We start from the raw sequence: 24,586 nt of genomic DNA on the forward strand, positions 1-24,586 counted from the left end.
AATCATCTAATTTCTATATTTTATTTCGTAATTATAAACAATTTTGACTCAAATAATTGACAATGTAACGGCGTGTAATTGGGACGGCGTGTTGCAGTGGGAGAGTGGCCGTGCGCAACCCGAGGGGCCCTGGTTCAAATCCCACCTAGTACCAACCTCGTCACGTCCGTTGTGTCCTGAGCAAGACACTTCACCCTTGCTCCTGATGGGTGCTGGTTAGCGCCTTGCATGGCAGCTCCCTCCATCAGTGTGTGAATGTGTGTGTGAATGGGTAAATGTGGAAGTAGTGTCAAAGCGCTTTGAGTACCTTGAAGGTAGAAAAGCGCTATACAAGTACAACCCATTTATCATTTATTTATTTATTTATTTCGACTTTATCTCGAACCCAGTGGACTGGTGGTTAGTGTCTGGCCTGAGATCGGTAAGTTGTGAGTTCAAACCCCGACAGAGTCATACCAAAGACTATGAAAATGGGACCCACTACCTCTCTACTTGACACTCAGCATCAAGGGTTGGAATTGGGGGTTAAATCACCAAATTGATTCCTGGGCACGGCCACCGCTGCTGCTCACTACTCCCCTCACCTCCCAAGGGACGAATCAAGGGTGAAGGGTCAAATGCAGAGAATAATTCCGCCACACCTTGTGTGTGTGTGTGACAATCATTGGTACTTTTTAACTTTAACTTTGGTTAGGACTTTTGTAACTTTTCATGTTACAATTATTACTTTTTATGTCATAATTTCAACTTTCTCATAGTTATGACTTATTAGCTTTTCCTTTACATGCAAAACTAGTTATTTCAGTCTTCCGTGACCAGCTAGAGAACAGTTTGACGTGCAACAAATGCATAAAGCACAGTCAAACCTGTAAAAAAAGTTTATTTTCTTAACCTGACTTTTTGCGTTTTATTCTGTCATAGAATAACCTACTTGTTCTAAATAAAGTTTACATCCCCTGTGTGTGTGAATGATCACTTGCAATCAGCAGAAATGTACTCCCCCCCCCCCCCCCCCCCCACAAATAATCAAGACCAAATAAAGTCACTTGTTGCATTTATTTGCATTTCCAAAGAGCTGCACTGCTCCAATTCAGAGCTGGGCTGGAAATTAAAATAAAATAAAGCTCGAGAGGGACATAACATAAGCACAGCATGCAAGACAGCATATGGCTAATGTGTACAAACCTGCACGTTAGAGGTAGTGATCTACTTTTAGGTATAGCTTGAACAGAACAAATGTGGCACAATGACTCAGTCTTTTGGAGCATAAGTAGGTCTGCAAAGTAAGACGTTACATGCACACAAAGATCTATTCGGACAGAAACTCCATAAGAGCGCATAATGATGCACACCTTACTTTATTGCCAGTATTTCTTTTGGTTGCAAATGTACGAATAGTAAAATATTTATCGATTTGACAACATTTTTAACCGCACGTGCAATGGAATTGACCTCCTCCCGACAAAAAGGGACACGGGATACTTGCCCAAAGCAGAGACTTTGGGCAAGTATTTTAGAAACAATCGCAACAATAACTCTAGTAACTATGGAGTTAAATTAGGGCCAAACGGTTTTGTGCTCTGAAAAAAATAAATAGAAAAATACAAATTTGACATAGATTTTGAAAAATGATTCAGTATTCAGAATAAAGTGGTGCACAGTTTTTTTTCCAGGTTCAATGTAATTTAGATTTTTTCTGGAAATTTAGATTTTTTAAAAACTTTTTTTTTTTTTTTACAATTTTCAAGTTGATAGTTGGCCTTATTTACATATTCAAATTTTATTGTTTAGTTAACTTTTTTTACCCCCAGGTTCAGATCTTTTATTTTTCAGATTCAGATTTATGGCCCAAATTTAGCATGGATGGTGAAATTCGGGCCATAAGTCTGAAGCTGGGGAAAAAAAGCTCTTTAACTGAATAAAAAAATAAATCAATTTGAAAAAAAAAAAACTAGCTGAGATATCAAAATATAAAAAAGTTAAAATTTAAAGAAGTTATTCAAAATAATGTGAATCATAATTAAATTCAACCTGGCATTAAATTGTGCAGTTATTTCTATTTCAAAATTCAACATCCAAACTAGATTTTCCAGTTTCAACTACAAAACTTTCAACCCGAATTTTGCTCTGCAAGTCTGGTAGCTGCGGTTAATACTTGGTCATGTTGTGTAACAAGCTTCCACATTTGAACTGGGAGATTTGTAGGTCAGGTGCACTAAGACAGTGGTTCTCAGAATTTGGCACGCAGTCTCCATCTGGTGGTACACCAAAGAATCAACTTGATTCAAGTGTTACTGTTCAAACTGTGTATAATGTTACAGTGGACACATTTAAAATATCCATGCTAAATAAAACCTCTGACTTGTGTTTAATGAATACTTAAGCCTATTACTCTAATGTACTTTAATGTTGGTCATTATGGTGGTACTTGCAGAGCCAAGTTTTTTCTGAGGTGGTACTTGGGGGGGAAAAAAGCTTTACAAGCACTGCACTAGGAAGAATTAGGGCCACTCCAGTCCCGTTGACTATAACCTTGACTGGAACATAGTAATTTTACAGGACTAAGAAGCTTTGCCAAAATAACCAAGAAACACCATCACTTCCGTAAAAGACTAAAATGCAATGTGAAAATATCATGCCTTACTTGTGCAATCGTTGTAGCATGCTTTTGTATGTAGACCAAGGAATGGAGTCAATGGGTATCAGACATTTGCAGTGGAAGCAGAGAAAGCTCCTTTTTATGAGAGAAACAAAGAGCAGCTCTGTACACACACATCCCGTCACAAGGGAATACCGAAGTAGTGATAAAATGATTTTGTTCTTATTTGAGGAGGAGGAGTTTAACTGAGGACAGACACGCTCAGACACTGATTGGCTTCACCTGACACACGTCAGCTCATGTGTTTGGCAACATTTTAAGCCTTTGCCTTGCCATCGAATTCAAGACCCTTTGTACCGCATGTCACGATAGATTTACTCTCACGGAGGAATGTTGCGCCTTTATTTATTAACATTTTATTGGCTTTCGTGTACAGACAATCAACATTACATTCTAGGTCTTGACACAGCGTAACCATGGCTACCATAAAATGCACGAGACATGTCTGGGTGTCTGACACAGAGCGGTTTAAAAGAGTAACATGGTTGTTGATTTGATTACAGGTGATGCACCAAACTACCACTTTATCGACAACGGCAAGAGTGCACGACTATCACCTTTTGCGTTGCTTGCGTCTGAGGTTCAAATAATATTTGGATCAACACCAGCTTACCGTCGAGAGTCCATCAGATCTCCTGGACACGTTGATGCCGCAGTCCTCAGAAGTGATTCGGGGTCTGAGAGGGTACAGTACAGCATGTATCCCAGCTCGTCCACTTCCTGTTCAGTCAGCTCACAGAACAAGTTAACCTTTGGGTAGAGGGCGCAGGGCAGTCGGCCCGCCTCCAAGTGACCCACCAGCTCCTTCAGCAGCTGGAGGAAGTTGTCCGCCAGCGCCTCGTGGGTCCAGTCACTTTGCTTCTCGCTCAGCAGCAAGATGGCGTTGGTGAGCTGGCTGGCGTTGAGCCGGTTGAGGGCAGGGTTGAGCTTGCACACCGCCTTAGCCACCTTGAGGCACGCGCACCGGTAGCCTCCGTCCTCTTGATCCAAAGCTCTGAGCCGCGCCGTCTCGGCCACGCGGAAGCTCTGCCGCCACAGGTTCTGGTGGCGCTCGGCGGCCAGCCGATGCGGTTTGGCTATCAGCGAGGTTCCGTCCTCCATTACGAGTAACGGGAGAAAGTCCACGGAAAGTTTTCGGTCGTGCTCGTACTGAACCTCCAGGGTGAGCGTCTCCGAAGGGACCACGGGACGGATGACGTAGTCCAGGACGCTGCCAATAGCCGGCCAGTTGATAGAACCCACCATCTTGTCAAACACGTCCAGGACTGACTTAGGAGACAGGTATCCTCCGACCATGCAGCGGTCCCAGTAGCTGCTGTTACGTGGGAAATATTCTAGATTCTCTCTGCGGACTAGCCAGAAACCTGGGACGTTCATGATGGTGTCCTCTCCCGGTATGGACGACCACAGGTTTTTGTCCAGAATTAGAGGCACCATGAGCTGGGCGTGGTCTGCCATCACCACCTTGGCGATGGAGGAGTTGCGTTTGAACCAGAGAGCCGAAAGAAAAAAAGGACAAAATGTTAAACCATTGTGCGACCTTATGATTGACGATACACACATACCGTATTTTTCGGATTATAAGTCGCTTCGAAGTATACGTCGCACCGGCCGAAAACGCATAATAAAGAATGAAAAAAACATATATACGTCGCACTGGAGTATAAGTCGCATTTTTGGGGGAAATTTATTTGATAAAATCCAACACCAGGAATAGACATTTGAAAGGCAATTTAAAATAAATAAAGAATAGTGAACAACAGGCTGAATAAGTGTATGTTATATGACTCATAAATAACCAACTGAGAAGGTGCCTGGTATGTTAACGTAACATATTATGGTAAGAGTCATTCAAATACCGTAACTATAACATATAGAACATGCTATACGTTTACCAAACTATCTGTCACTCCTAATCGATAAATCTGATGAAATCTGATGAAATCTTCTTCCTCGATGTCACTTCTAAACAACTCTGCCAACTCTAAAAGGTATGCACCGCTTCTTCTTGTTGTTTTCTGCTGCATATTTAACTACGTCCAGCTTGTAATCTGCAGTACATGATTTCCCTTTCGGTGCCATTTTTGTTCAGCTCTTTAAGTTTTTATTTTTTATAAGTTACCGCCAACAATGAAATTATCTATTTTAATAGCTACGGCAGTAGCATATAGCATATAGCGGTTAGCATTCCATGACCCACAATGTACTTCTGCCATGACCCTCCACCGACGAATTCTTATTGGTTCACGTGTGTGTGACAATTGCTGACATTTTCTTCGTCTCTTACGTGATTGATATAAATAATATTGATATTTTATGGTAATGTGTTAATAATTTCACACATAAGTCGCTCCAAAGTATATGTCGCACCCACGGCCAAACTATGAAAAAACTGAGACTTATAGTCCGAAAAATACGGTACTCAGGATCCAAAAGAGACTTGCTCATAAAAATGTCATGAGTCAGCAATAAATGTCTATTTTCTTTTAAAGTTTCAATGCTTGACATTTTGCAACAACTTCAGAACTATATTGGTATAAAGATTTTAATATCTTTTATGGTTTGTTTTATAGCCTGTCTTTTTTTATAATGGCAAAATCCAAAATATGCGATATTTCTAAAAATAAGTTTCAGAGTTGAATAGGTCAACAATCAAAACTTTGATTGTGATACAGTAGACAAAAAGTATTTTACAGTGCCTACTTAGCTAGAATGAGAGAGAAAACAGGCAGAACTTGGTTTGAGTTTACACAGGTATTTTGTATTTATCTGCCATGTTTTATAAAACTGATTAATATCATTTGTATTGTATTTCAGCATTTTAATGACAGTTTAACTATGTCTGGGCCAATAACAAATTTTGCTAGACGATATATTGACCTACCACCTTAACATTTGACAACCAAATAATTACACAAAGCGACTCGGTAAAGAATATGGGTATTATCTTTGACCCAACTCTCTTGTTTGAGTCACACTTTAAGAGTGTTACTAAAACAGCCTTCTTTAATCTCCGTAATATCGCTAAAATTAGTTCCATTTTGTCCAGTAGCGACACTGAGATCATTACGCATGCTTTCGTAACGTCTCGATTACTTTAACGTAAAATCTGCGGTCCGCTCCAAGGTTTCTCATCGTTATCCCATTGGGTTGAGTTTTTCCTTGTCCTGATATGGGATCTGAGCAAAGAGAATGTCGTTGTGGCTTGTGTAGCCCTTTGAGACACTCGTGATTTAGGGCTATATAAGTAACATTGATTGACTGAAATTATTGTCAATTAACAAGACCTATTTAGCCAGTGATAATGATAATAGGGCTCGAAAGGCCACGTTATTTTGGAACGCATCGTGGAGGCCGGGTAGCGATACTTGTTGGACAAAGGCTTTGTTTACAATGTGAAAGCAAGCAGCAAACTGGATTAAAATGGATCATACGGAATTAAACAACCCAATGTACTGTACCGAGACAAACTGTACCCTATTCTAAAGGCTCACTACCTGGAAATAATAATAAATGGTGAAATTGACTCAAATGAGCGATGAGCCCGTCCGATGGACAAGAGATTCGAATCAAGTAAAAGTGCAGCCAAAACAGTCTATATTTTGTGTAAAGAGTCAGTTTTAAAACCGGTAAGGCATTTTCCCTGCCTTGTTTCATTGGCAGGTTTCCCCCCCAAAAACAAGACATTAACCATTACCGGTACTTTTATATACTTTAGTCACTGCGCTACTTCTCCGAAAATAACACTGATTCATTTTTGTGCTTACCCAAGACTCAACGTAAACAGGCAACATGCTATGTTTCCAAAATACTGTACGTTTGTTTATAAACTCACCTGCAGCTAGTTTGGCTAAAGATAACAGCCTGCTAAATGCTCCGTGTGAAACTGAACAAAACATGCTTACCAGTCTGAAAAAGCCCTGAACACACAAACGTGTTAAAAGTCATGTTTTATGTCACACAGCTGCCATCCAGGCTGTTTGCCGTCTCTTTATTTTTAACACAACTTCTTTTAGCTTTGCTTTCATGCTGAAAATGAAAATCTCAAATAATTTTCTTTCTGAAGCGATAATGACCACGATTGTGGCAGTTATTGATGTCGCACGTTTACGTCATGTTTTGAACTTGTTGAAGAAAAAACCCGAAATTTAAGCACAAACTCTTGTAAACAGCCAGGTAAATAAGCGATTCGGGCCAGCAGGACCAACAATGCAATGTGTTTCCATGTTACACTTCCAAGCCCTGTACATAATAATGATAATAATAGTAATAATGCCAGTATACTCGTTCAAATCCCAAAAACTTGTATTTCTTGTATATTTTAACACTATAAATGAAATATAGACTTGTAAATACCAAGTTAAATAAAACAAACATATAACAAAAATAAAATATACTTTTGTGTGAAAGTAAAATTTTGCATTTGAATAAAAACCACAACCAAAAGCATTAAAATAGGTTCTGTCTCTGTAAAGGAGGGAAAGGTGCCCTAAAATATCTATCCATCCATCCATTTTTTTACCGCTTATTCCCTTTTGGGGTCGCGGGGGGCGCTGGCGCCTATCTCAGCTACAATCGGGCAGAAGGCGGAGTACACCCTGGACAAGTCGCCACCTCATTGCAGGGCCAACACAGATAGAGAACATTCACACTCACATTCCCACACTAGGGCCAATTTAGTGTTACCAATCAACCTATCCCCAGGTTCATGTCTTTGGAAGTGGGAGGAAGCCGGGGTACCCGGAGGGAATCCACGCATTCACGGGGAGAACATGCAAACTCCACAGAGAAAGTTCCCGAGCCTGGGATTGAACCCAGGACTGCAGGACCTTCGTATTGTGAGGCAGACGCACTAACCCCTCTGCCAAAATATACAACACCAAAACAATTACTGTAATAAAATGGCTAAATAACGTTATATGTAATAAAATGGCTAAATAACGGTTATTATTATTGTGGTATTGTTTAATGTGCTTAAGAAGTAATTATACGCACGCAAATATTTTTTAACCAAGTTGTATTTTTTTTATAACAATTAAATAGCCAGCGAATATTTTTTTTTTGGCAGAGGAAACTTTTGTTCTGGCTTTATAACAGCCCTATCATTTGTATTTGCGTGTTTAAATATGTTTATCTTCTTCCATTTTAATCTGTAAACATTTTTACAGAAAAATGGAAATTGCGCGATCAGTTTTTTTTTAACCGGCGATTTATGTGACGTAACATATTAAGCATTATTGCCGTGTACATTTGCTGTGTATATTTCCCTGTACACAGCAATACTAACAGTCAGGAGTTTTACAGCGGTTATCAGTAATACGGTTTATTCGTCGTCCTGCAGCTGCTGAAACCAATGCATAAGAGTGATTGCTCCTGTAATCCATACAATTACAATGCATACATATGGCGATTATTGAGGGTGGAAAACATAGCAACGGCATTTTCATTGTTTGTCCGGTTATTTGACTTATCGAATTTCAGGCCCAGGCCTAAGTTTGACTTATTTCCGCTTATCAAAGCTCTGACAATTATGCACAGGAATTCTGGTACCATCCGGTACATAAGGGGCACTACTACACCAAAACAATATTTTCATGTTTTTCAAATCAGCAAGAATTATATTTCTTTGGTTTTCTTTGAAAAAGCATACTTATACAGGCCAAAGGACTACAGTCTGTTAAAAAAACAGCACTTTTAATTTGGAGTTAATGGGGCAGGAAGAGGTCTTAAAAGGAAATCTGTATACTTTGTTTGAATCCTATTGTAATTGTGTTGCAATCAAAACCAGATTGTATTTTTATTACAAAAAATTAGTAACAGCTCCCAAGCAAAATTTACGCCCTCTAACCTTCAAACAGAACAATCATATCCCATAAGAAAGATGAGTATTTCCCTTTTGGACCCTGGGGTTGCAAAAGGGTTACTCTTACCTGTAGATCATCGTAGAGGCTGCCGCTTAGGTACATCTCTCTGAGAGGCATGTCGGGCAGTTTGGCGTGGAGAAACACTCGCAGCTCGGCACAGATGTCCAGCGCCGCCCTACGGGCCAGAGCCTGCTCTTCCGTGGGAATGTCTACATTGTTCTGGTAGAACTCCCACAGGCGCTCCTGCAGGGACAGACGCATCCGAGCACGCAGCAGGTGGGACTGAGTGGGGCCGCTGTCTTTGACAGCAGCTCGACTCATAGCCCTCCGCAGACAGTCTGAATAGGAATAGAGAATGGAGTATTTTTTACAAACTACATATAAAGCATGAACAATGTTATCTGTAGGGGTGAAGTTTCAAGGAAGGTATTCACTAAACTAACATCTGCTAATTCTGCTATCTGGGTGACTGAATCACAAAAACCCACTGTGAACATAGAACAAGACTCCTCCCAATTGGATGTCTGTCACCAAAAACAAAAACAGCAGCAACAACATAGTTAAAACATCAAGCATTTTGATTTTAAGTCAACAGAAGTTTGTTGTACACACCTGATTCCATTGAATTTGAGGAGGTGGGCAGGGACTGGAGTGACCTGCTAACAGTGGCCTTCATGTCATGGTTCAGAACCCGAGGCGAAGAACCCACCCAGACGGGCTCCTCCCAGCTTCGCTTTCCTTTCGGCTCCATCTTGGTGGGACTGGTTGGAGCGCTGATGGCACGGTCGTACATCTGCATGCCAAAGATTGTTACTTCTCACCCGTTTTCAATTGTGACAGATCTTGCGTACTCTTTTGACAGCCAGCGTTGCGATGCCAAGCATAGCTGCTCCACCGACGCCCAGAACGAGCTTCGCATTGGAAAGCATGAAGTCGATGGCTGTGCCAATGCCATTGTCATCTTTCTTCCCTTTACGGCCTCCGTTCACTCCTGCCATCCTGCAGATGTAAGAAGTTCACAGCATTGACTTTTTCACTACCTTCAGTGTTTACAACATAGCATACAGAAGAGCTAGCATATAAATGGTAAATGGCTTATACCTGTATCGCGCTTTTCTACCTTCAAGGTACTCAAAGCGCTTTGACACCATTTCCACATTCACACACTGATGGCGGGAGCTGCCATGCAAAGCCCTAACCACTACCGATCAGGAGCAAGGGTGAAGTGTCTTGCTCAAGGACACAACGGACATGACGAGGTTGGTAGAAGGTGGATATCGAACTAGGAACTCTCAGGTTGCTGGCACGGCCACTCTTCCAACCGCACCACGCCGTCCCCCAAACATAAAATATCAATTAGTTTTAAGGGGAACTGCCTTTTTTTATGCATTTCTGCCTTTGTTCAAAATCAATATGAAATACAAGATGGATGTATTTTTTTCAATACATTCAGACTCGTAAACGTAAATAGAAGTCCGCTTACACCTTATTCAGCTCCCAAAACCCAATAAAAAATATCCCAAAACCGTCAAAAATACTCCATTTACATTTTTTTCCTTAAATATTAACCAAGTATTAGTGATATTGGTATTATAAGCGCTAACGCAGACAAACTATTTATAGCAGCGCTGTGATCAATGGCTTTTGTGATTATGTTGACATCGGCTGGTGAGCGGCTTTCTATTTTTATGTTTGAAAATGCTTAATGTATAGAAAAATGTAATAGAATATTCTTTATTATCAATAACACTAGGCTAGTTTAGCATATATTGATTTACCTATATTGTCTTGGTATTAGCGTCAGACATAGAGCAGCTCGAAGACCTCTATGAAGAAGAGAAAACATGGACCCAGATTTCCCTCGCCCGGACGCGGGTCACCGGGGCCCCCTTCTGGAGCCAGGCCCGGAGGTGGGGCACGATGGCGAGCGCCTGGTGGCCGGGCCTGTTCCCATGGGGTCCGGCCTGGCACAGCCCGAAGAGGCAACGTGGGTCACCCCTCCAATGGGCTCACCACCCATAGCAGGGGCCATAGAGGTCGGGTGCAATGTGAGCTGGGCGACAGCCGAAGGCAGGGCACTTGGCGGTCCGATCCTCGGCTACAGAAGCTAGCTCTTGGGACGTGGAACGTCACCTCACTGGGGGGGAAAGAACCTGAGCTAGTGCGCAAAGTGTAGAAGTTCCAGCTGGATATAGTCGGACTCACTTCGACGCACAGCAAGGGCTCTGTAACCACTTCTCTCGAGAGGGACTGGACCCTCTTCCACTCTGGCGTTGCCGACAGTGAGAGGCGACGGGATGGGGTGGCAATTCTGGTTGCCCCCCGGCTTAAAGCCTGCACTTTGGAGTTCAACCCAGTGGACGAAAGGGTAGCCTCCCTCCGCCTTCGGGTGGGGGGACGGGTCCTGACTGTTGTTTGTGCTTACGCACCAAACAGCAGTTCAGAGTACCCACCCTTTTTGGGTACACTCGAGGGAGTACTGGAAAGTGCTCCCTCGGGTGATTCCCTTGTCCTACTGGGGGACTTCAACGCTCATGTTGGCAACGACAGTGAAACCTGGAGAGGCGTGATTGGGAAGAATGGCCGCCCGGATCTGAACCCGAGTGGTGTTTTGTTATTAGACTTTTGTGCTCGTCACGGATTGTCCATAACAAACACCATGTTCAAACATAAGGGTGTCCATATGTGCACTTGGCACCAGGACACCCTAGGCCGCAGTTCCATGATCGACTTTGTAGTTGTGTCATCGGATTTGCGGCCTTATGTTTTGGACACTCGGGTGAAGAGAGGGGCGGAAATTTCTACCTATCACCACCTGGTGGTGAGTTGGCTGCGATGGTGGGGGAGGATGCCGGACCGACCTGGCAGGCCCAAACGCATTGTGAGGGTCTGCTGGGAATGTCTGGCAGAGTCTCCTGTCAGAGAAAGTTTCAATTCCCATCTCCGGAAGAACTTCGAACATGTCACGAGGGAGGTGCTGGACATTGAGTCCGAGTGGACCATGTTCCGCACCTCTATTGTCGAGGTGGCTGATCGGAGCTGTGGCCGCAAGATAGTTGGTGCCTGTCTGGGGCGGCAATCCTAAAACCCCTTGGTGGACACCAGCGGTGAGGGATGCCGTCAAGCTGAAGAAGGAGTCCTATCGGGTCCTTTTGGCTCATAGGACTCCGGAGGCAGTGGACAGGTACCGACAGGCCAAGCGGTGTGCGGCTTCAGCGGTCGCTGAGGCAAAAACTCGGACATGGGAGGAGTTCGGGGAAGCCATGGAAAATGACTTCCGGACGGCTTCGAAGCGATTCTGGACCACCGTCTGCCGCCTCAGGAAGGGGAAGCAGTGCACTATCAACACTGCGTATGGTGGCGATGATGTTCTGCTGACCTCAACTGCGGATGTTGTGGATAGGTGGAAGGAATACTTCGAAGACCTCCTCAATCCCACCAACACGTCTTCCTATGAGGAAGCAGTGCCTGGGGAATCTGTGGTGGACTCTCCTATTCTGGGGCTGAGGTCGCTGAGGTAGTTAAAAAGCTCCTCGGCGGCAAGGCCCCGGGGGTGGACGAGACCCGCCCGGAGTTCCTTAAGGCTCTGGATGCTGTGGGGCTGTCTTGGTTGACAAGAGTCTGCAGCATCGCGTGGACATCGGGGGCGGTACCTCTGGATTGGCAGACCGGGGTGGTGGTTCCTCTCTTTAAGAAGGGGGACCGGAGGGTGTGTTCCAACTATCGTGGGATCACACTCCTCAGCCTTCCCGGTAAGGTTTATTCAGGTGTACTGGAGAGGAGGCTACGCCGGATAGTCGAACCTCGGATTCAGGAGGAACAGTGTGGTTTTCGTCCTGGTCGTGGAACTGTGGACCAGCTCTATACTCTCGGCAGGGTTCTTGAGGGTGCATGGAGTTTGCCCAACCAGTCTACATGTGCTTTGTGGACTTGGAGAAGACATTCGACCGTGTCCCTCGGGAAGTCCTGTGGGGAGTGCTCAGAGAGTATGGGGTATCGGACTGTCTTATTGTGGCGGTCCGCTCCCTGTACGATCAGTGCCAGAGCTTGGTCCCGCATTGCCGGCAGTAAGTCGAACACATTTCCAGTGAGGGTTGGACTCCGCCAAGGCTGTCCTTTGTCACCGATTCTGTTCATAACTTTTATGGACAGAATTTCTAGGCGCGGTCAAGGCGGTTGAGGGGTTCCGGTTTGGTGACCGCAGGATTAGGTCTCTGCTTTTTGCAGATGATGTGGTCCTGATGGCTTCATCTTACCGGGATCTTCAGATCTCACTGGATCAGTTTGCAGCCGAGTGTGAAGCGACCGGAATGAGAATCAGCACCTCCAAGTCCGAGTCCCATGGTTCTCGCCCGGAAAAGGGTGGAGTGCCATCTCCGGGTTGGGGAGGAGACCCTGCCCCAAGTGGAGGAGTTCAAGTACCTAGGAGTCTTGTTCACGAGTGAGGGAAGAGTGGATCGTGAGATCGACAGGCGGATCGGTGCAGCGTCTTCAGTAATGCGGACGTTGTACCGATCCGTTGTGGTGAAGAAGGAGCTGAGCCGGAAGGCAAAGCTCTCAACTTACCGGTCGATCTACGTTCCCATCCTCACCTATGGTCATGAACTTTGGGTCATGACCGAAAGGATAAGATCACGGGTACAAGCGGCCGAAATGAGTGTCCTCCGCCGTGTGGCGGGGCTCTCCCTTAGAGATAGGGTGAGAAGCTCTGCCATCCGGGAGGAACTCAAAGTAAAGCCGCTGCTCCTCCACATCGAGAGGAGCCAGATGAGGTGGTTCGGGCATCTGGTCAGGATGTCACCCGAACGCCTCCCTAGGGAGGTGTTTAGGGCACGTCCAACCGGTAGGAGGCCACGGGGAAGACCCAGGACACGTTGGGAAGACTATGTCTCACGGCTGGCCTGGGAACGCCTCGGGATCCCCCGGGAAGAGCTGGACGAAGTGGCTGGGGAAAGGGAAGTCTGGGTTTCCCTGCTTAGGCTGTTGCCCCCGCGACCCGACCTCGGATAAGCGGAAGAAGATGGATGGATGGATTAGCGTCTTTGATGCAAAAAATTTATCAAAGTGGCCCCGACATTCTTCAGTTTTTATTCACGCGGCCTTCGCCGGAAAAAGTTTGGACACCCCTGGTATAAGTATTAAAACACCCACCTGGGAGATACTTGCAGATGACCTTTACCCCACCTCCAGATGCCAACCCCCACCCCCCCAAACCCCCTACATAAGCCCACCCAGTCGGCTGCTGAGGAAGAACTGGCCCCTCTTCAGAGCTGCTTCCTTGTCTTCGGGTGCCGTCAGAGTTTTGCAGCGGCGAAACTCACGGGCCACAGCGCGGCGGTAGTAGTTGCGGTCTGTGTACTGAAGGTGACGCCCTGCACGGAGCAGCGCCCGGTACAGCCCCAGCACAGCACTGCTAGACCAGCCGCCCATGAGGGACCACACTTGGAGAGGGGGGGGCCCTGGCACCTGAGAGACAAGAACCAAGACAGGATGCTGTGATCAATTTTGATGAAGTCAGAAACTGTATCCCACAAAAGCGACTACACCCCTCCCATTTCAGCAACCATGTAGTGGATATTACTATAGAAAGGTCAACTTGGATAAGTGAATACATTAAGCCGCCCCTTTGGGATTTTGCAGGCTTCAACATACATTTAAAATGAAATACTCTATTGATGTTTTTCATATCGCAAACACTTAAAAGCACTTACTCAGACCTCATTGTCAAATTACTGTACTGTGTTAATTCATTATTACTAACAATAATGATAATTATAAAAATAAACACTTCCAAAGTTTGTCGTCCACAAGTTGCAGACATTTACTGGGTTATGTTTCACGCTTGAAAAGTATGTCTATCTTAAACATTAATTAATTTTCCAACACATTTAACCCCGGACGAAGATAGGTAAACTGTTGTGAGCAATCTATAGTGGCAATTTTTGCTGATAAATGAGAGATCACCATCACACTTCAAAATCTCTTTATGTAAATACTGCCCCTTGGCTAGGTCAGCATTGCAAGTGAGAATCTGCTCTAAATGTCCTCACCCTGGAAAAAAATAACAGGTCGACTAAATATATGATAATGTGTAAACAAGGAAGCCATGGCACCGGTGAGTCGCTAAGTTTTTATGTACTGCATTACCCAGAAAGCTTAACACTGTGGACAGGAACCAGAGGTAAGTCTGAGCTATGCGGGAGAACGACAATTGTGCTGTTGAGACACCTGTGATTTAGGGCTATATAAATAAACATTGATTGATTGAATGACTGTTTGAGCAATAAAAAGTTGATACATTGTTACACGTTGCTCATCCTGCTTTGTCTATGCAAGAAGCAAACATTAGTTTTCATTAGACAGTTGACGTGAACGCTTGTGCGTCGCTCAGAAACAAATAGGATTGGCCAAAACGTGCGAGCATTGGAAAAAGTTGTGAGGTCCTAAATCATCTATGGGGGTTGGTCGAATTTGCATGAATTAGTTTGTAGGCGACAGCGCAAATTCCAAGAGACTGATTAAGAGTAGTAAGTGTGCAGCTTGTAAAGCAGTATAGATTTACTATGAACCTAAAATATGTCAACATTGTCATTAGTCTAAAAAGTTGGCAACACAAATGTGTGTGTCCAAAGTATGACTATTTAGTGTAAGCACCATTGTCATATAGCACCGCCCTAATATTCTTGGGCATGACATTCACCAGAATTGTCACTAGAATCTTCTTCCACTCCTCCATGATGACATCAAAGACTCCCTGCGGTCTTTCACCTCCCTTCTGTTTAAGGATGCCCCCACAGGTGCTCAATTGGATTCGGCGGCGACGGCCAAGAAGAACGCGGAGTTGGAATATAATTACAACACTTTATGTACATATTTATATACAGATTTGAACAATTAGTTATTTACTGAAATATATAAATTGTGGTTCTTACAAAAAATATATAATCTTATAAAATATAAAAGCTAAAATGTCTCTTAAAGCCCACTCCAAAAATCTTGAACTTTAGACTGCCATCAGTTTTACTCCCTACACTTAACCATGTGTTTCCTACTGCCTGCAGACTTTGCACCCTTTGTTTTTTCTACTTGCCCGACTTCTCAAATCTACTTGCCCCATTATTTTTACTTGTCCTGCCTAGGTTTTTTTCTGGCTGTGTAGTGCTCATGGCTTACATCTTACTAAAATCCTTCCCGTTGACTATTTACAACACTACACAGTACTTATTATTATTATCTATAATTACATTTAAATGGCATTGCATACATGTAAAATTAAATGATATTTCACATTATTAGACCAGTAGCAGTTACACCCATCTGAACAGGTCAGCCACCTGTTTAAAGCCCGATCACAGTTGAAATCTTGAAATGAAGGGCCTTTATTGGCTAAAACATTAACCTGGACAACATTTTAACAGCTGATTGGCTCATATTTTATTCTTTTCATTGCATTCACATAGGGCTGGGCGATATTGGCTTTTATTAATATCGCAATATTTTTATGCCATATTGCGATATACGATATGTATTACGATATTTTGCATTGGCCTTGAATGAACACTTGATGCATATAATCACAGCAGTATGATGATTCTGTGTCTAGATTAAAACATTGTTCTTCATTCTGCATTAATATATGCTACTTTTAAACTTTCAATGTATATACTTTGATGATTTACCTGTGTGAAGACTGTATTATGCTGATAGTATATATTTTTACCATGAATTGATTAACGTGGACCCCGACTTAAAGGCCTACTGAAATTAGATTTTCTTATTTAAACGGGAATAGCAGGTCCATTCTATGTGTTATACTTGATCATTTCGCGATATTGCCATATTTTTGCTGAAAGGATTTAGTAAAGAACATAGACGATAAAGTTCGCAACTTTTGGTCGCTAATAAAAAAGCCTTGCCTTTACCAGAAGTATGTGCACGTGACGTCACGAGTTGAAGGGCTCCACACATATTCACATTGTTTATAATGGGAGTCACCTGCAGTAAGAGCAATTTGGACCGAGAAAGCGACAATTTCCCCGTTAATTTGAGCGAAGAAGAAGGATTTGTGAATTAGGATATTGACAGTGAAGGACTCGGGGAGAAAAAAAAAAAAAGCAACGGCTCCGGGTGGCGGCAGTTTCAGATGTAATTAGACACATTTACTAAGATAATTCTGGAAGATCCCTTATCTGCTTATTGTTTTAATAGTGTTTTAGTGAGATTGTAAAGTCATACCTCAAAGTCTCTCTGAGACACTGCGGTGAACACGCAGTGTCTCAGAGAGAAGCCAAGCTCACAGCTGCCTTTTTTGACAGCTGCTGCAGGATGACAAATAATCCAATGATGTCTCCGGTAAAATATATATCACAATTTTCCCATCCAAAAACACGCTGGTTGACGTAGAGAAAACATGTTCGCTTGACCGCTCTGCTTCACAACAAACAAACAAACACCGGCTGTGTCTCGGTGCTAAAGACAGCTGCAATCCACCGCTTTCCACCAACAACATTGTTCTTTATAGTCTCCATTATTAAATGAACAAATTGCAAAAGATTCAGCAACACAGACGTCCAGAATATCGTGTAATTATGCGATTAAAGCAAACGACTTTTAGCCGTTAGTGGCGCATCGCTAATATTTCCTGACAGTCCATGACGTCACGCGCACGCGTCATCATTTTAAATTTCTCGCAAGTTTCTTGTTGAAAACGTCGTGGGAAATTTAAAATTGCAATTTAGTAAACTAAAAAGGCCGTATTGGCATGTGTTGCAATGTTAATATTTCATCATTGATATATAAACTATCAGACTGCGTGGTCAGTAGGGTTGTGAACGATAAACCGATGCGACAGAGTATTTGTTTTAACAAGTGAGCGATTAGGCTGCATCGGTAGCAGACTCCTCAATCGATGCGAATAATCCATGAATTCGTAGCTGAATCGGTTATCGCGAGACTTTGCATGGGTTGGCTAGATTACAAAATGCGCCAGCGTCTCTAAAACAACGCGAGAGCTGAAGCTACTCACCAAACGCGGTAGCAGCCTAGCTAGTAATAGCACCACTGATAAACAAGGGACAACACGGAAAATGAAGGAGGAGGAGAACGAAAGCGTCAGTCTGACCGAAGGTGATAATGGACCGAGAAAGATTTTCAACGCATCAGGGAGACGGAAATCCAAAGTGTGGAAAGTTTTTGGGTTTTATAAGAAGGAAGGGAAGCTCGACAGAAGCCCAGCTATTTGTAAATTGTGTCGAGCATCGTTGTCGAGATTTGTAGTGCTGCCAGTGTACGTCCAGCATGCAAAGAGGAAACACAGCCAAGAGTACGGTGAGTTAAAACCCCGTGCCACATTTGAGATGTGTTATAGGTGTGTAACTTGTTTACATTGTATCGTTGAACCGTTGTTACCTACCTCTAGTGTTCAAAGCACTATATGCTCAGATTGAAATATTGAATCTTTGTTACCTACCTCTAATGTTCAAAACACTATATGCTAAGATTGAAATATTGAATCTTTGTTACCTACCTCTAGTGTTCAAAACACTATATGCTCAGATTGAAATATTGAATATTTGTTACCTACCTCTAGTGTTCAAAACACTATATGCTCAGATAGAAATATTGAATCTTTGTTACCTACCTCTAGTGTTCAAAACACTGTATGCTCAGAATGAAATATTGAATCTTTGTTACCTACCTCTAGTGTTCAAAACACTATATGCTCAGATTGAAATATTGAATCTTTGTTACCTACCTCTAGTGTTCAAAACTATGCTCAGGCTGAAATATTGCACTTTGTTGTTACTATTCTGTGCTACTTTTACCTCTGGAGTTCCCATCCTACAATTCAGCCATACTTTTTTTGGTCCATGTCTATATATAAATACATTGACATGTGATTTTGTTGTTCTGTTCTTTTTGCCAGTGCCATAAAGCCACAATACTTGGGGATTTGGAGTCTTGAATATTAACCGTCAAATCGAATCGTATCGTTCAACATCGAATCAGTCTGTAATAAAAGGATATCGCTTTTGAATCGAATCGTAACCTGTGTATCTAGATGCATATCGAATCGTTTATCAGTGAGAGATGTGAAACCCAAGTGGTCGGTAGTAGTGGGTTTCAGTAGGCCTTTAAACAAGTTGACAAACGTATTCGGGTGTTACCATTTAGTGGTGAATTGTACGAAATATGTACTGAACTGTGCAATCTACCAGAGGTGTGGACTCGAGTCACATGACTTGGACTCGAGTCAGACTCGAGTCATGAATTTGATGACTTTAGACTCGACTTGACAAAATGTAAAAAGACTTGCAACTCGACTTAGACTTTAACATCAGTGACTTGTGACTTGACTTGGACTTGACATGACTTGCTACTTTCCCCAAAACCCAACGATTAAAAAGTTATTCAGGAACGCTCCGTATCTTCCATTGTGTTCGCGTGTCTGTCAACATGTGTGCGATGACAGCCTGTGCGCTACCTGTCAGTACAACAGCCAATCAAATTACATCATGTTGTTTTCGTCACACAGCATTCACCCAATCAAATTGCAGGAAAACCAACAAAGAACTGCTTTCAAACAACAGAAGAATAAGTGAAGAAAATTATGCCTTGAAGTGTTTTGTTCGGGTATTAAAACTACGACTTGGTCAACAAAACAGGAATTGCTGTATGCAAAACATGCGGTTGGAAGACTACAGACGGAGACGCATCAATTTACAACTTCGTTCGACATTTGAAGTTGCACAAAGGGTAAGTTTTGAATGTAAGCTAACGTTTATTGGCTGAGTAACGTGACTTTTATTTGCTGTGTAGTTAAATCAGTGAGGCTGTAAACTCACTGCTAACGTTATAACCATAGACATCTTATAAGTAGACGCAGCATCGAGCGCTACTGCCTATTGCCGCAGACGAGACGCGGGGCCGCCATCTTGGAGTGGTGATCCGCTCCACTCAGTGCAATTCATTTGGCAGGAGCAGTTTAATTCATATTAACTCACTGAATACCACTTACATTCACGCGCTTTTTTGTCATACGTGTAACTATGATAAAGGACACATGTTTTGGCGTGTTCATAATTTGCTTAACAGTAATAGAATATTCTTATATGCTATAAGTGACCACACGTCTGAGATCAAAACTGGGAATATAATCCCAGAGAAGGGGAAAAAACAGTCAGCTATTTTGAAGTCTATAAACAATATGATTAGGTTGTATATACCTGTGCATATCCTACATAAACAATGTATGAATACATTAGATATCTATATATCTTATGGACCTATAGACCGGAGGTTTTCAAATGGGGGTACTTGAAGGTATGCCAAGGGGTACATGATATTTTTTTAAATATTCTAAAAATAGCAACAATTCAAAATCCTTTATAAATATATTTATTGAAAAATACTTCAACAAAATATGAATGTAAATTCATAAACTGTGAAAAGAAATGCAACAATGCAATATTCAGTGTTGACAGCTAGATATTTTTGTTGACATGTTCCATAAATATTGATGTTAAAGATTTATTTTTTGTGAAGAAATGTTAAGAATGAAGTTGATGATTCCAGATGGATCTCTATTACAATCCCCAAAGAGGGCACTTTAAGTTGATGATTACTTCTATGTGTAGAAATCTTTATTTATAATTGAATCACTTGTTTATTTTTCAACAAGTTTTTAGTTATATTTACATTTTTTTTTTAAATAGTTCAAGAAAGACCACTACAATTGTGCAATATAAAGACAAACATAGTCAAATAAAGGTCAGTTAAAATGTATACTATATTAAGAATATGTGGACATATTCCTTAGAGCCCTGACATCTAACAAGTACAGCACTGTTCATTGTTATGTTCATGTATTTGTTGTTTTTCATGTGTACGCACACATAAACACATACAGTATGAGATGATATCAATGAGATAAGGTAACAACATGATATAAACTGCTGTGGAACTAGTTACAATGCAATATTCCATGGAAATACAATGTTAACACTTTTGTGCAAATAAGTACATTTGCACTTGTTTTTTCAAATGTGTTTATACTGTAAAGGAATGAGTTAAATGTTTAGAATAACTGGTTAATAGTGCTATTATGAAGTGCAAAGTCAGCACTGTTTTTTTTTTTAAATAATAAATACATACAGCGTTTTAAAAGCATACACAATCTGTGTACATATATTAGTCTGTGGTTAAAAAGACTTGAAATGACTCGAAACCCAAAATGCAGGACTTGGGACTTGACTTGAGACTTTCCAGTATTGACTTTGGACTTGACTCAGACTTGGCTGTCTTGACTCGAGACTTGAGGGCAAAGACTTGCGACTTACTTGTGACTTGCAAAACAATGACTTGGTCCCACCTCTGCAATCTACTAATACAAGTTTCAATCAATCAATTAAATCAATCAATCCATTTTCTACCGCTTGTCCCTTCCGGGGTCGCATACATACATATACATATATACACACACACACAAAATATATAGATTACATAACTAAGAAAGAACAAGCGTATCACTAGTAGTAGCAGGTTTGAATACTGTATTAATTTACCATGAATTGATTAACGTGGACCCCGACTTAAACAAGTTGAAAAACGTATTCGGGTGTTACCATTTAGTGGTCAAGTGTACGGAATATGTACTGAACTGTGCAATCTACAAATAAAAGTTTCAATCAATTATTCAATCAATGTACCATGTCGCTGTTTAGCACTCAAGAGGGGGGCTAAAGTTAGCAACCATGCGCACCCACAACATTAAAGTATGGGCTTATTAATTATAACCGCAACACATCTCGAATATTAATGTGTAGAGTAAAGTACACATATGGAAACAGCAAAGGTTCCTTCGGCAAGAGGAAATGGCTGACTGGAACTCTTCTGACTTGCCTGTTAGCATATCACTACAATTAGCCGGGCGCTGACCTTACTCTCAGCTAGCCTACCTGGCTCAATCGTACACGCACGACACGCATGGGGGAAATGAAGACATGACGTTTAAATATACACCACATGTCAAATAAACACGATTAACTTACGTGTTAAAATTGGACCGAAGAGAGTCGGAAAGAGCAACAGTCCTCAATCAAGCCGGGGGGGTCAAGAGCCGCCTGTCGCAACCGGAAACAAATAAGAGACAAGAGGTATTCAACTTCCGGTTCAGACGAAACTAAAACGGTAAAACCCCCTGGCGCTGTTTTGTACTGTTGCTGTACTTTTTAGGGACCGAATGTCCCCTTGGGACAGAGGGCCCTATTGTATTTTTGATTATTATTGCTACTTATTGTAAATGTTGCATATTACAAATGAAGGTTTATATAAAACAAAAAATAAAATAAAATAATATGGTTGTTTTACAAACCCCGTTTCCATTTGAGTTGGGAAATTGTGTTAGATGTAAATATAAACGGAATACAATGATTTGCAAATCATTTTCAACCCATATTCAGTTGAATATGCTACAAAGACAACATATTTGATGCTCAAACTGATAAACTTTTTTTTTTTTTGCAAATAATCATTAACTTTAGAATTTGAGGCCAGCAACACGTGAGAAAGAAGTTGGGAAAGGTGGCAATAAATACTGATAAAGTTGAGAAATGCTCATCAAACACTTATGTGGAACATCCCACAGGTGTGCAGGCTAATTGGGAACAGGTGGGTGCCATGATTGGGTAAGTAATTAAATGCTAAGTAATTCACAAACAAGGATGGGGCTGGGGTCACCAATTTGTAAGCAAATTGTCGAAGAGTTTTAGAACAACATTTCTCAACGAGCTATTGCAAGGAATTTAGGGATTTTACCATCTACGGTCCGTAAAATCATCAAAAGGTTCAGAGAATCTGGAGAAATCACTGCACGTAAGCGATGATATTACAGACCTTTGATCCCTCAGGTGGTACTGCATAAAAACCCAACATCAGTGTGTAAAGGATATCACCACACGAGCTCAGGAACACTTCATAAAACCACTGTCAGTAAGTACAGTTGGTCGCTACATCTGTAAGTGCAAGTTAAAACTCAACTATGCAAAGCAAAAGCCATTTATTAACAACACCAAGGAACACCACTGGCTTCGCTCGGCCCGAGCTTATCTAGGATGGACTGATGCAAAGTGGAAAAGTGTTCTGTGGTCTGATGAGTCCGCATTTCAAATTATGTTTGGAAACTGTGGACGTGGTGTCTTCCAGAACAAAGAGGAAAATAACCATCCGGATTGTTATAGGCGCAAAGTTCAAAAGCCAGCATATGTGATGGTATCGGGGTGTATTAGTGCCCAAGGCATGGGTAACTTACATATCTGTGAAGGCACCATTAATGCTGAATGGTCCATACAGGGTTTTGGAGCAACATATGTTGTCATCCAAGCAACATTATCATGGACGCCCCTGCTTATTTCAGCAAGACAATGCCAAGACACGTGTTACAACAACGTGGTTTCGTAGTAAAAGAGTGCGGGTACTTTCCTGGCCCACCTGCAGTCCAGACCTGTGTCTCCCATCGAAAATGTGTGGTGCATTATGAAGCGTAAAATACGACAGCGAGACTTCGGACTGTTGAACGACTGCAGCTGTGCATAAAACAAGGAGAAAGAATTCCACTTTCAAAGCTTCAACAATTAGTTTCCTCAATTCCCAAACGTTGAGTGTTGTTAAAAGAAAATGTGATGTAACACAGAGGTGAACATGCCCTTTCCCAACTATTTTGGCACGTGTTGCATCCATGAAATTCTAAGTTAATTATTATTTGCAAAAAAAAATAAAGTTTATAAGTTTGAACATCAAATATCTTGTCTTTGTAGTGCATTCAATTGTATATAGGTTGAAAAGGATTTGCAAATCATTGTATTCCGTTTATATTTACATCTAACACAATTTCCCAACTCTTATGAAAACGGGATTTGTATTTGATTTCTGCTCCACATAGGTTATAATGTAATCAAATTCAGTAAAATTATTCTAAATTAACTTTTGGATTTGGTTATGAACAACAATAATAATCGTTTTTCATGTAACATATGTAGTTTTGATGTAAAATAGTACTGCACTGATTGGTGATGCAATACTTTGACAGTATGAATTGATTAAGGTGGACCCCGACTTAAACAAGTTCAACTTAAACAAGTTGAAAAAACTTATTTGGGTGTTACCATTTAGTGGTCAATTGTACGGAATATGTACTGAACTGTGCAATCTACAAATAAAAGTTTCAATCAATCAAAAAATAACAACTAGTTTGCAAATTAATTATACTGGTATTTTATTCATTAAATGATTAAAATGATAAAGTATAGTTTTTCCCCCTAATATTCTAATTCGCTGCCTGTTTTTAAATCCCTTGTAAACATTCTACTTTTTATGTAAGCGACACTTATGTTTGGTAATGAAATACCTTTTTAACATTAAGAAGCATGCTGGAAGGGTGAAAAAATAATATTGTATGTTCCCACAAACATATTTTGTTTATTATGTTTTGTTTTATTACATTTAAATTATATTTCTCTGAAATTTTGCACTATTTCAGTGAAGATATGTTTATATTGTAATTCAATCTTTGTATATTTTTCCCTCTAAAAAATTCAATAAAAACTGTGTTTGGCTTTGTACTACTATGGGACATTGCCATATTGTGGTATCATTTACAGTATTTGGTATGTACTGGTTATTGCTTAATATTGTGTTAATAAATGTTCATATGTGTGTGTTTGTTTTTTCTGTCGGTTGCGTTTTTTTACCCCTGTATAGTTATGTTAATGCATGTTTTCCAGACTTTTTATCTTTTTGCAATGTTGTGTTCCTGTTAAGCACTTTAGTCAGTGGTTGTTGTTTTTAAAAAGCGCTGTACAAATAACGTTAGCTTGGCCCAGTAATTACAGTGTTTGTTTCTTGCGTCATATTATTTATGTCTGATGTTTTTTAGGAGGAATCAGAGAAATGTCCATCAACATAATTGTGTTGATGAAGTTAAACAAACCTCAAACGGTGTTCATCTTACCAGAGGATATCTGAGTCACCTGTATAAAAACTGCATGCCGTGTACCTCACAAAATGG

The 24,586-nt window shown here is 41.4% G+C and overlaps 2 protein-coding genes across 2 annotated transcripts; both read right to left on the reverse strand.

Annotated features, from left to right (window-relative positions):
• Positions 1 to 1,037: 1,037 nt before the first annotated feature.
• mief1 (mitochondrial elongation factor 1) lies at positions 1,038 to 13,983 on the reverse strand. Its single transcript, XM_061885146.1, has 5 exons — positions 13,845 to 13,983; positions 9,375 to 9,522; positions 9,136 to 9,316; positions 8,590 to 8,861; positions 1,038 to 4,123 (listed from the first exon to the last, which is right to left on the reverse strand). The coding sequence occupies exons 2-5, from the start codon at positions 9,519 to 9,521 to the stop codon at positions 3,269 to 3,271; spliced, it is 1,455 nt and encodes a 484-aa protein (XP_061741130.1). The 5' UTR covers position 9,522; positions 13,845 to 13,983; the 3' UTR covers positions 1,038 to 3,268.
• On the reverse strand, positions 9,409 to 21,709 carry LOC133541633 (mitochondrial ribosome and complex I assembly factor AltMIEF1-like). The gene is made up of 3 exons (XM_061885148.1): positions 21,573 to 21,709; positions 13,675 to 13,989; positions 9,409 to 9,522 (listed from the first exon to the last, which is right to left on the reverse strand). The coding sequence occupies exon 2, from the start codon at positions 13,951 to 13,953 to the stop codon at positions 13,741 to 13,743; it is 213 nt and encodes a 70-aa protein (XP_061741132.1). The 5' UTR covers positions 13,954 to 13,989; positions 21,573 to 21,709; the 3' UTR covers positions 9,409 to 9,522; positions 13,675 to 13,740.
• Positions 21,710 to 24,586: the final 2,877 nt, after the last annotated feature.

The sequence above is a fragment of the Nerophis ophidion genome, linkage group LG23 (assembly GCF_033978795.1).
Source record: "Nerophis ophidion isolate RoL-2023_Sa linkage group LG23, RoL_Noph_v1.0, whole genome shotgun sequence".
Taxonomy (NCBI): domain Eukaryota; kingdom Metazoa; phylum Chordata; class Actinopteri; order Syngnathiformes; family Syngnathidae; genus Nerophis; species Nerophis ophidion.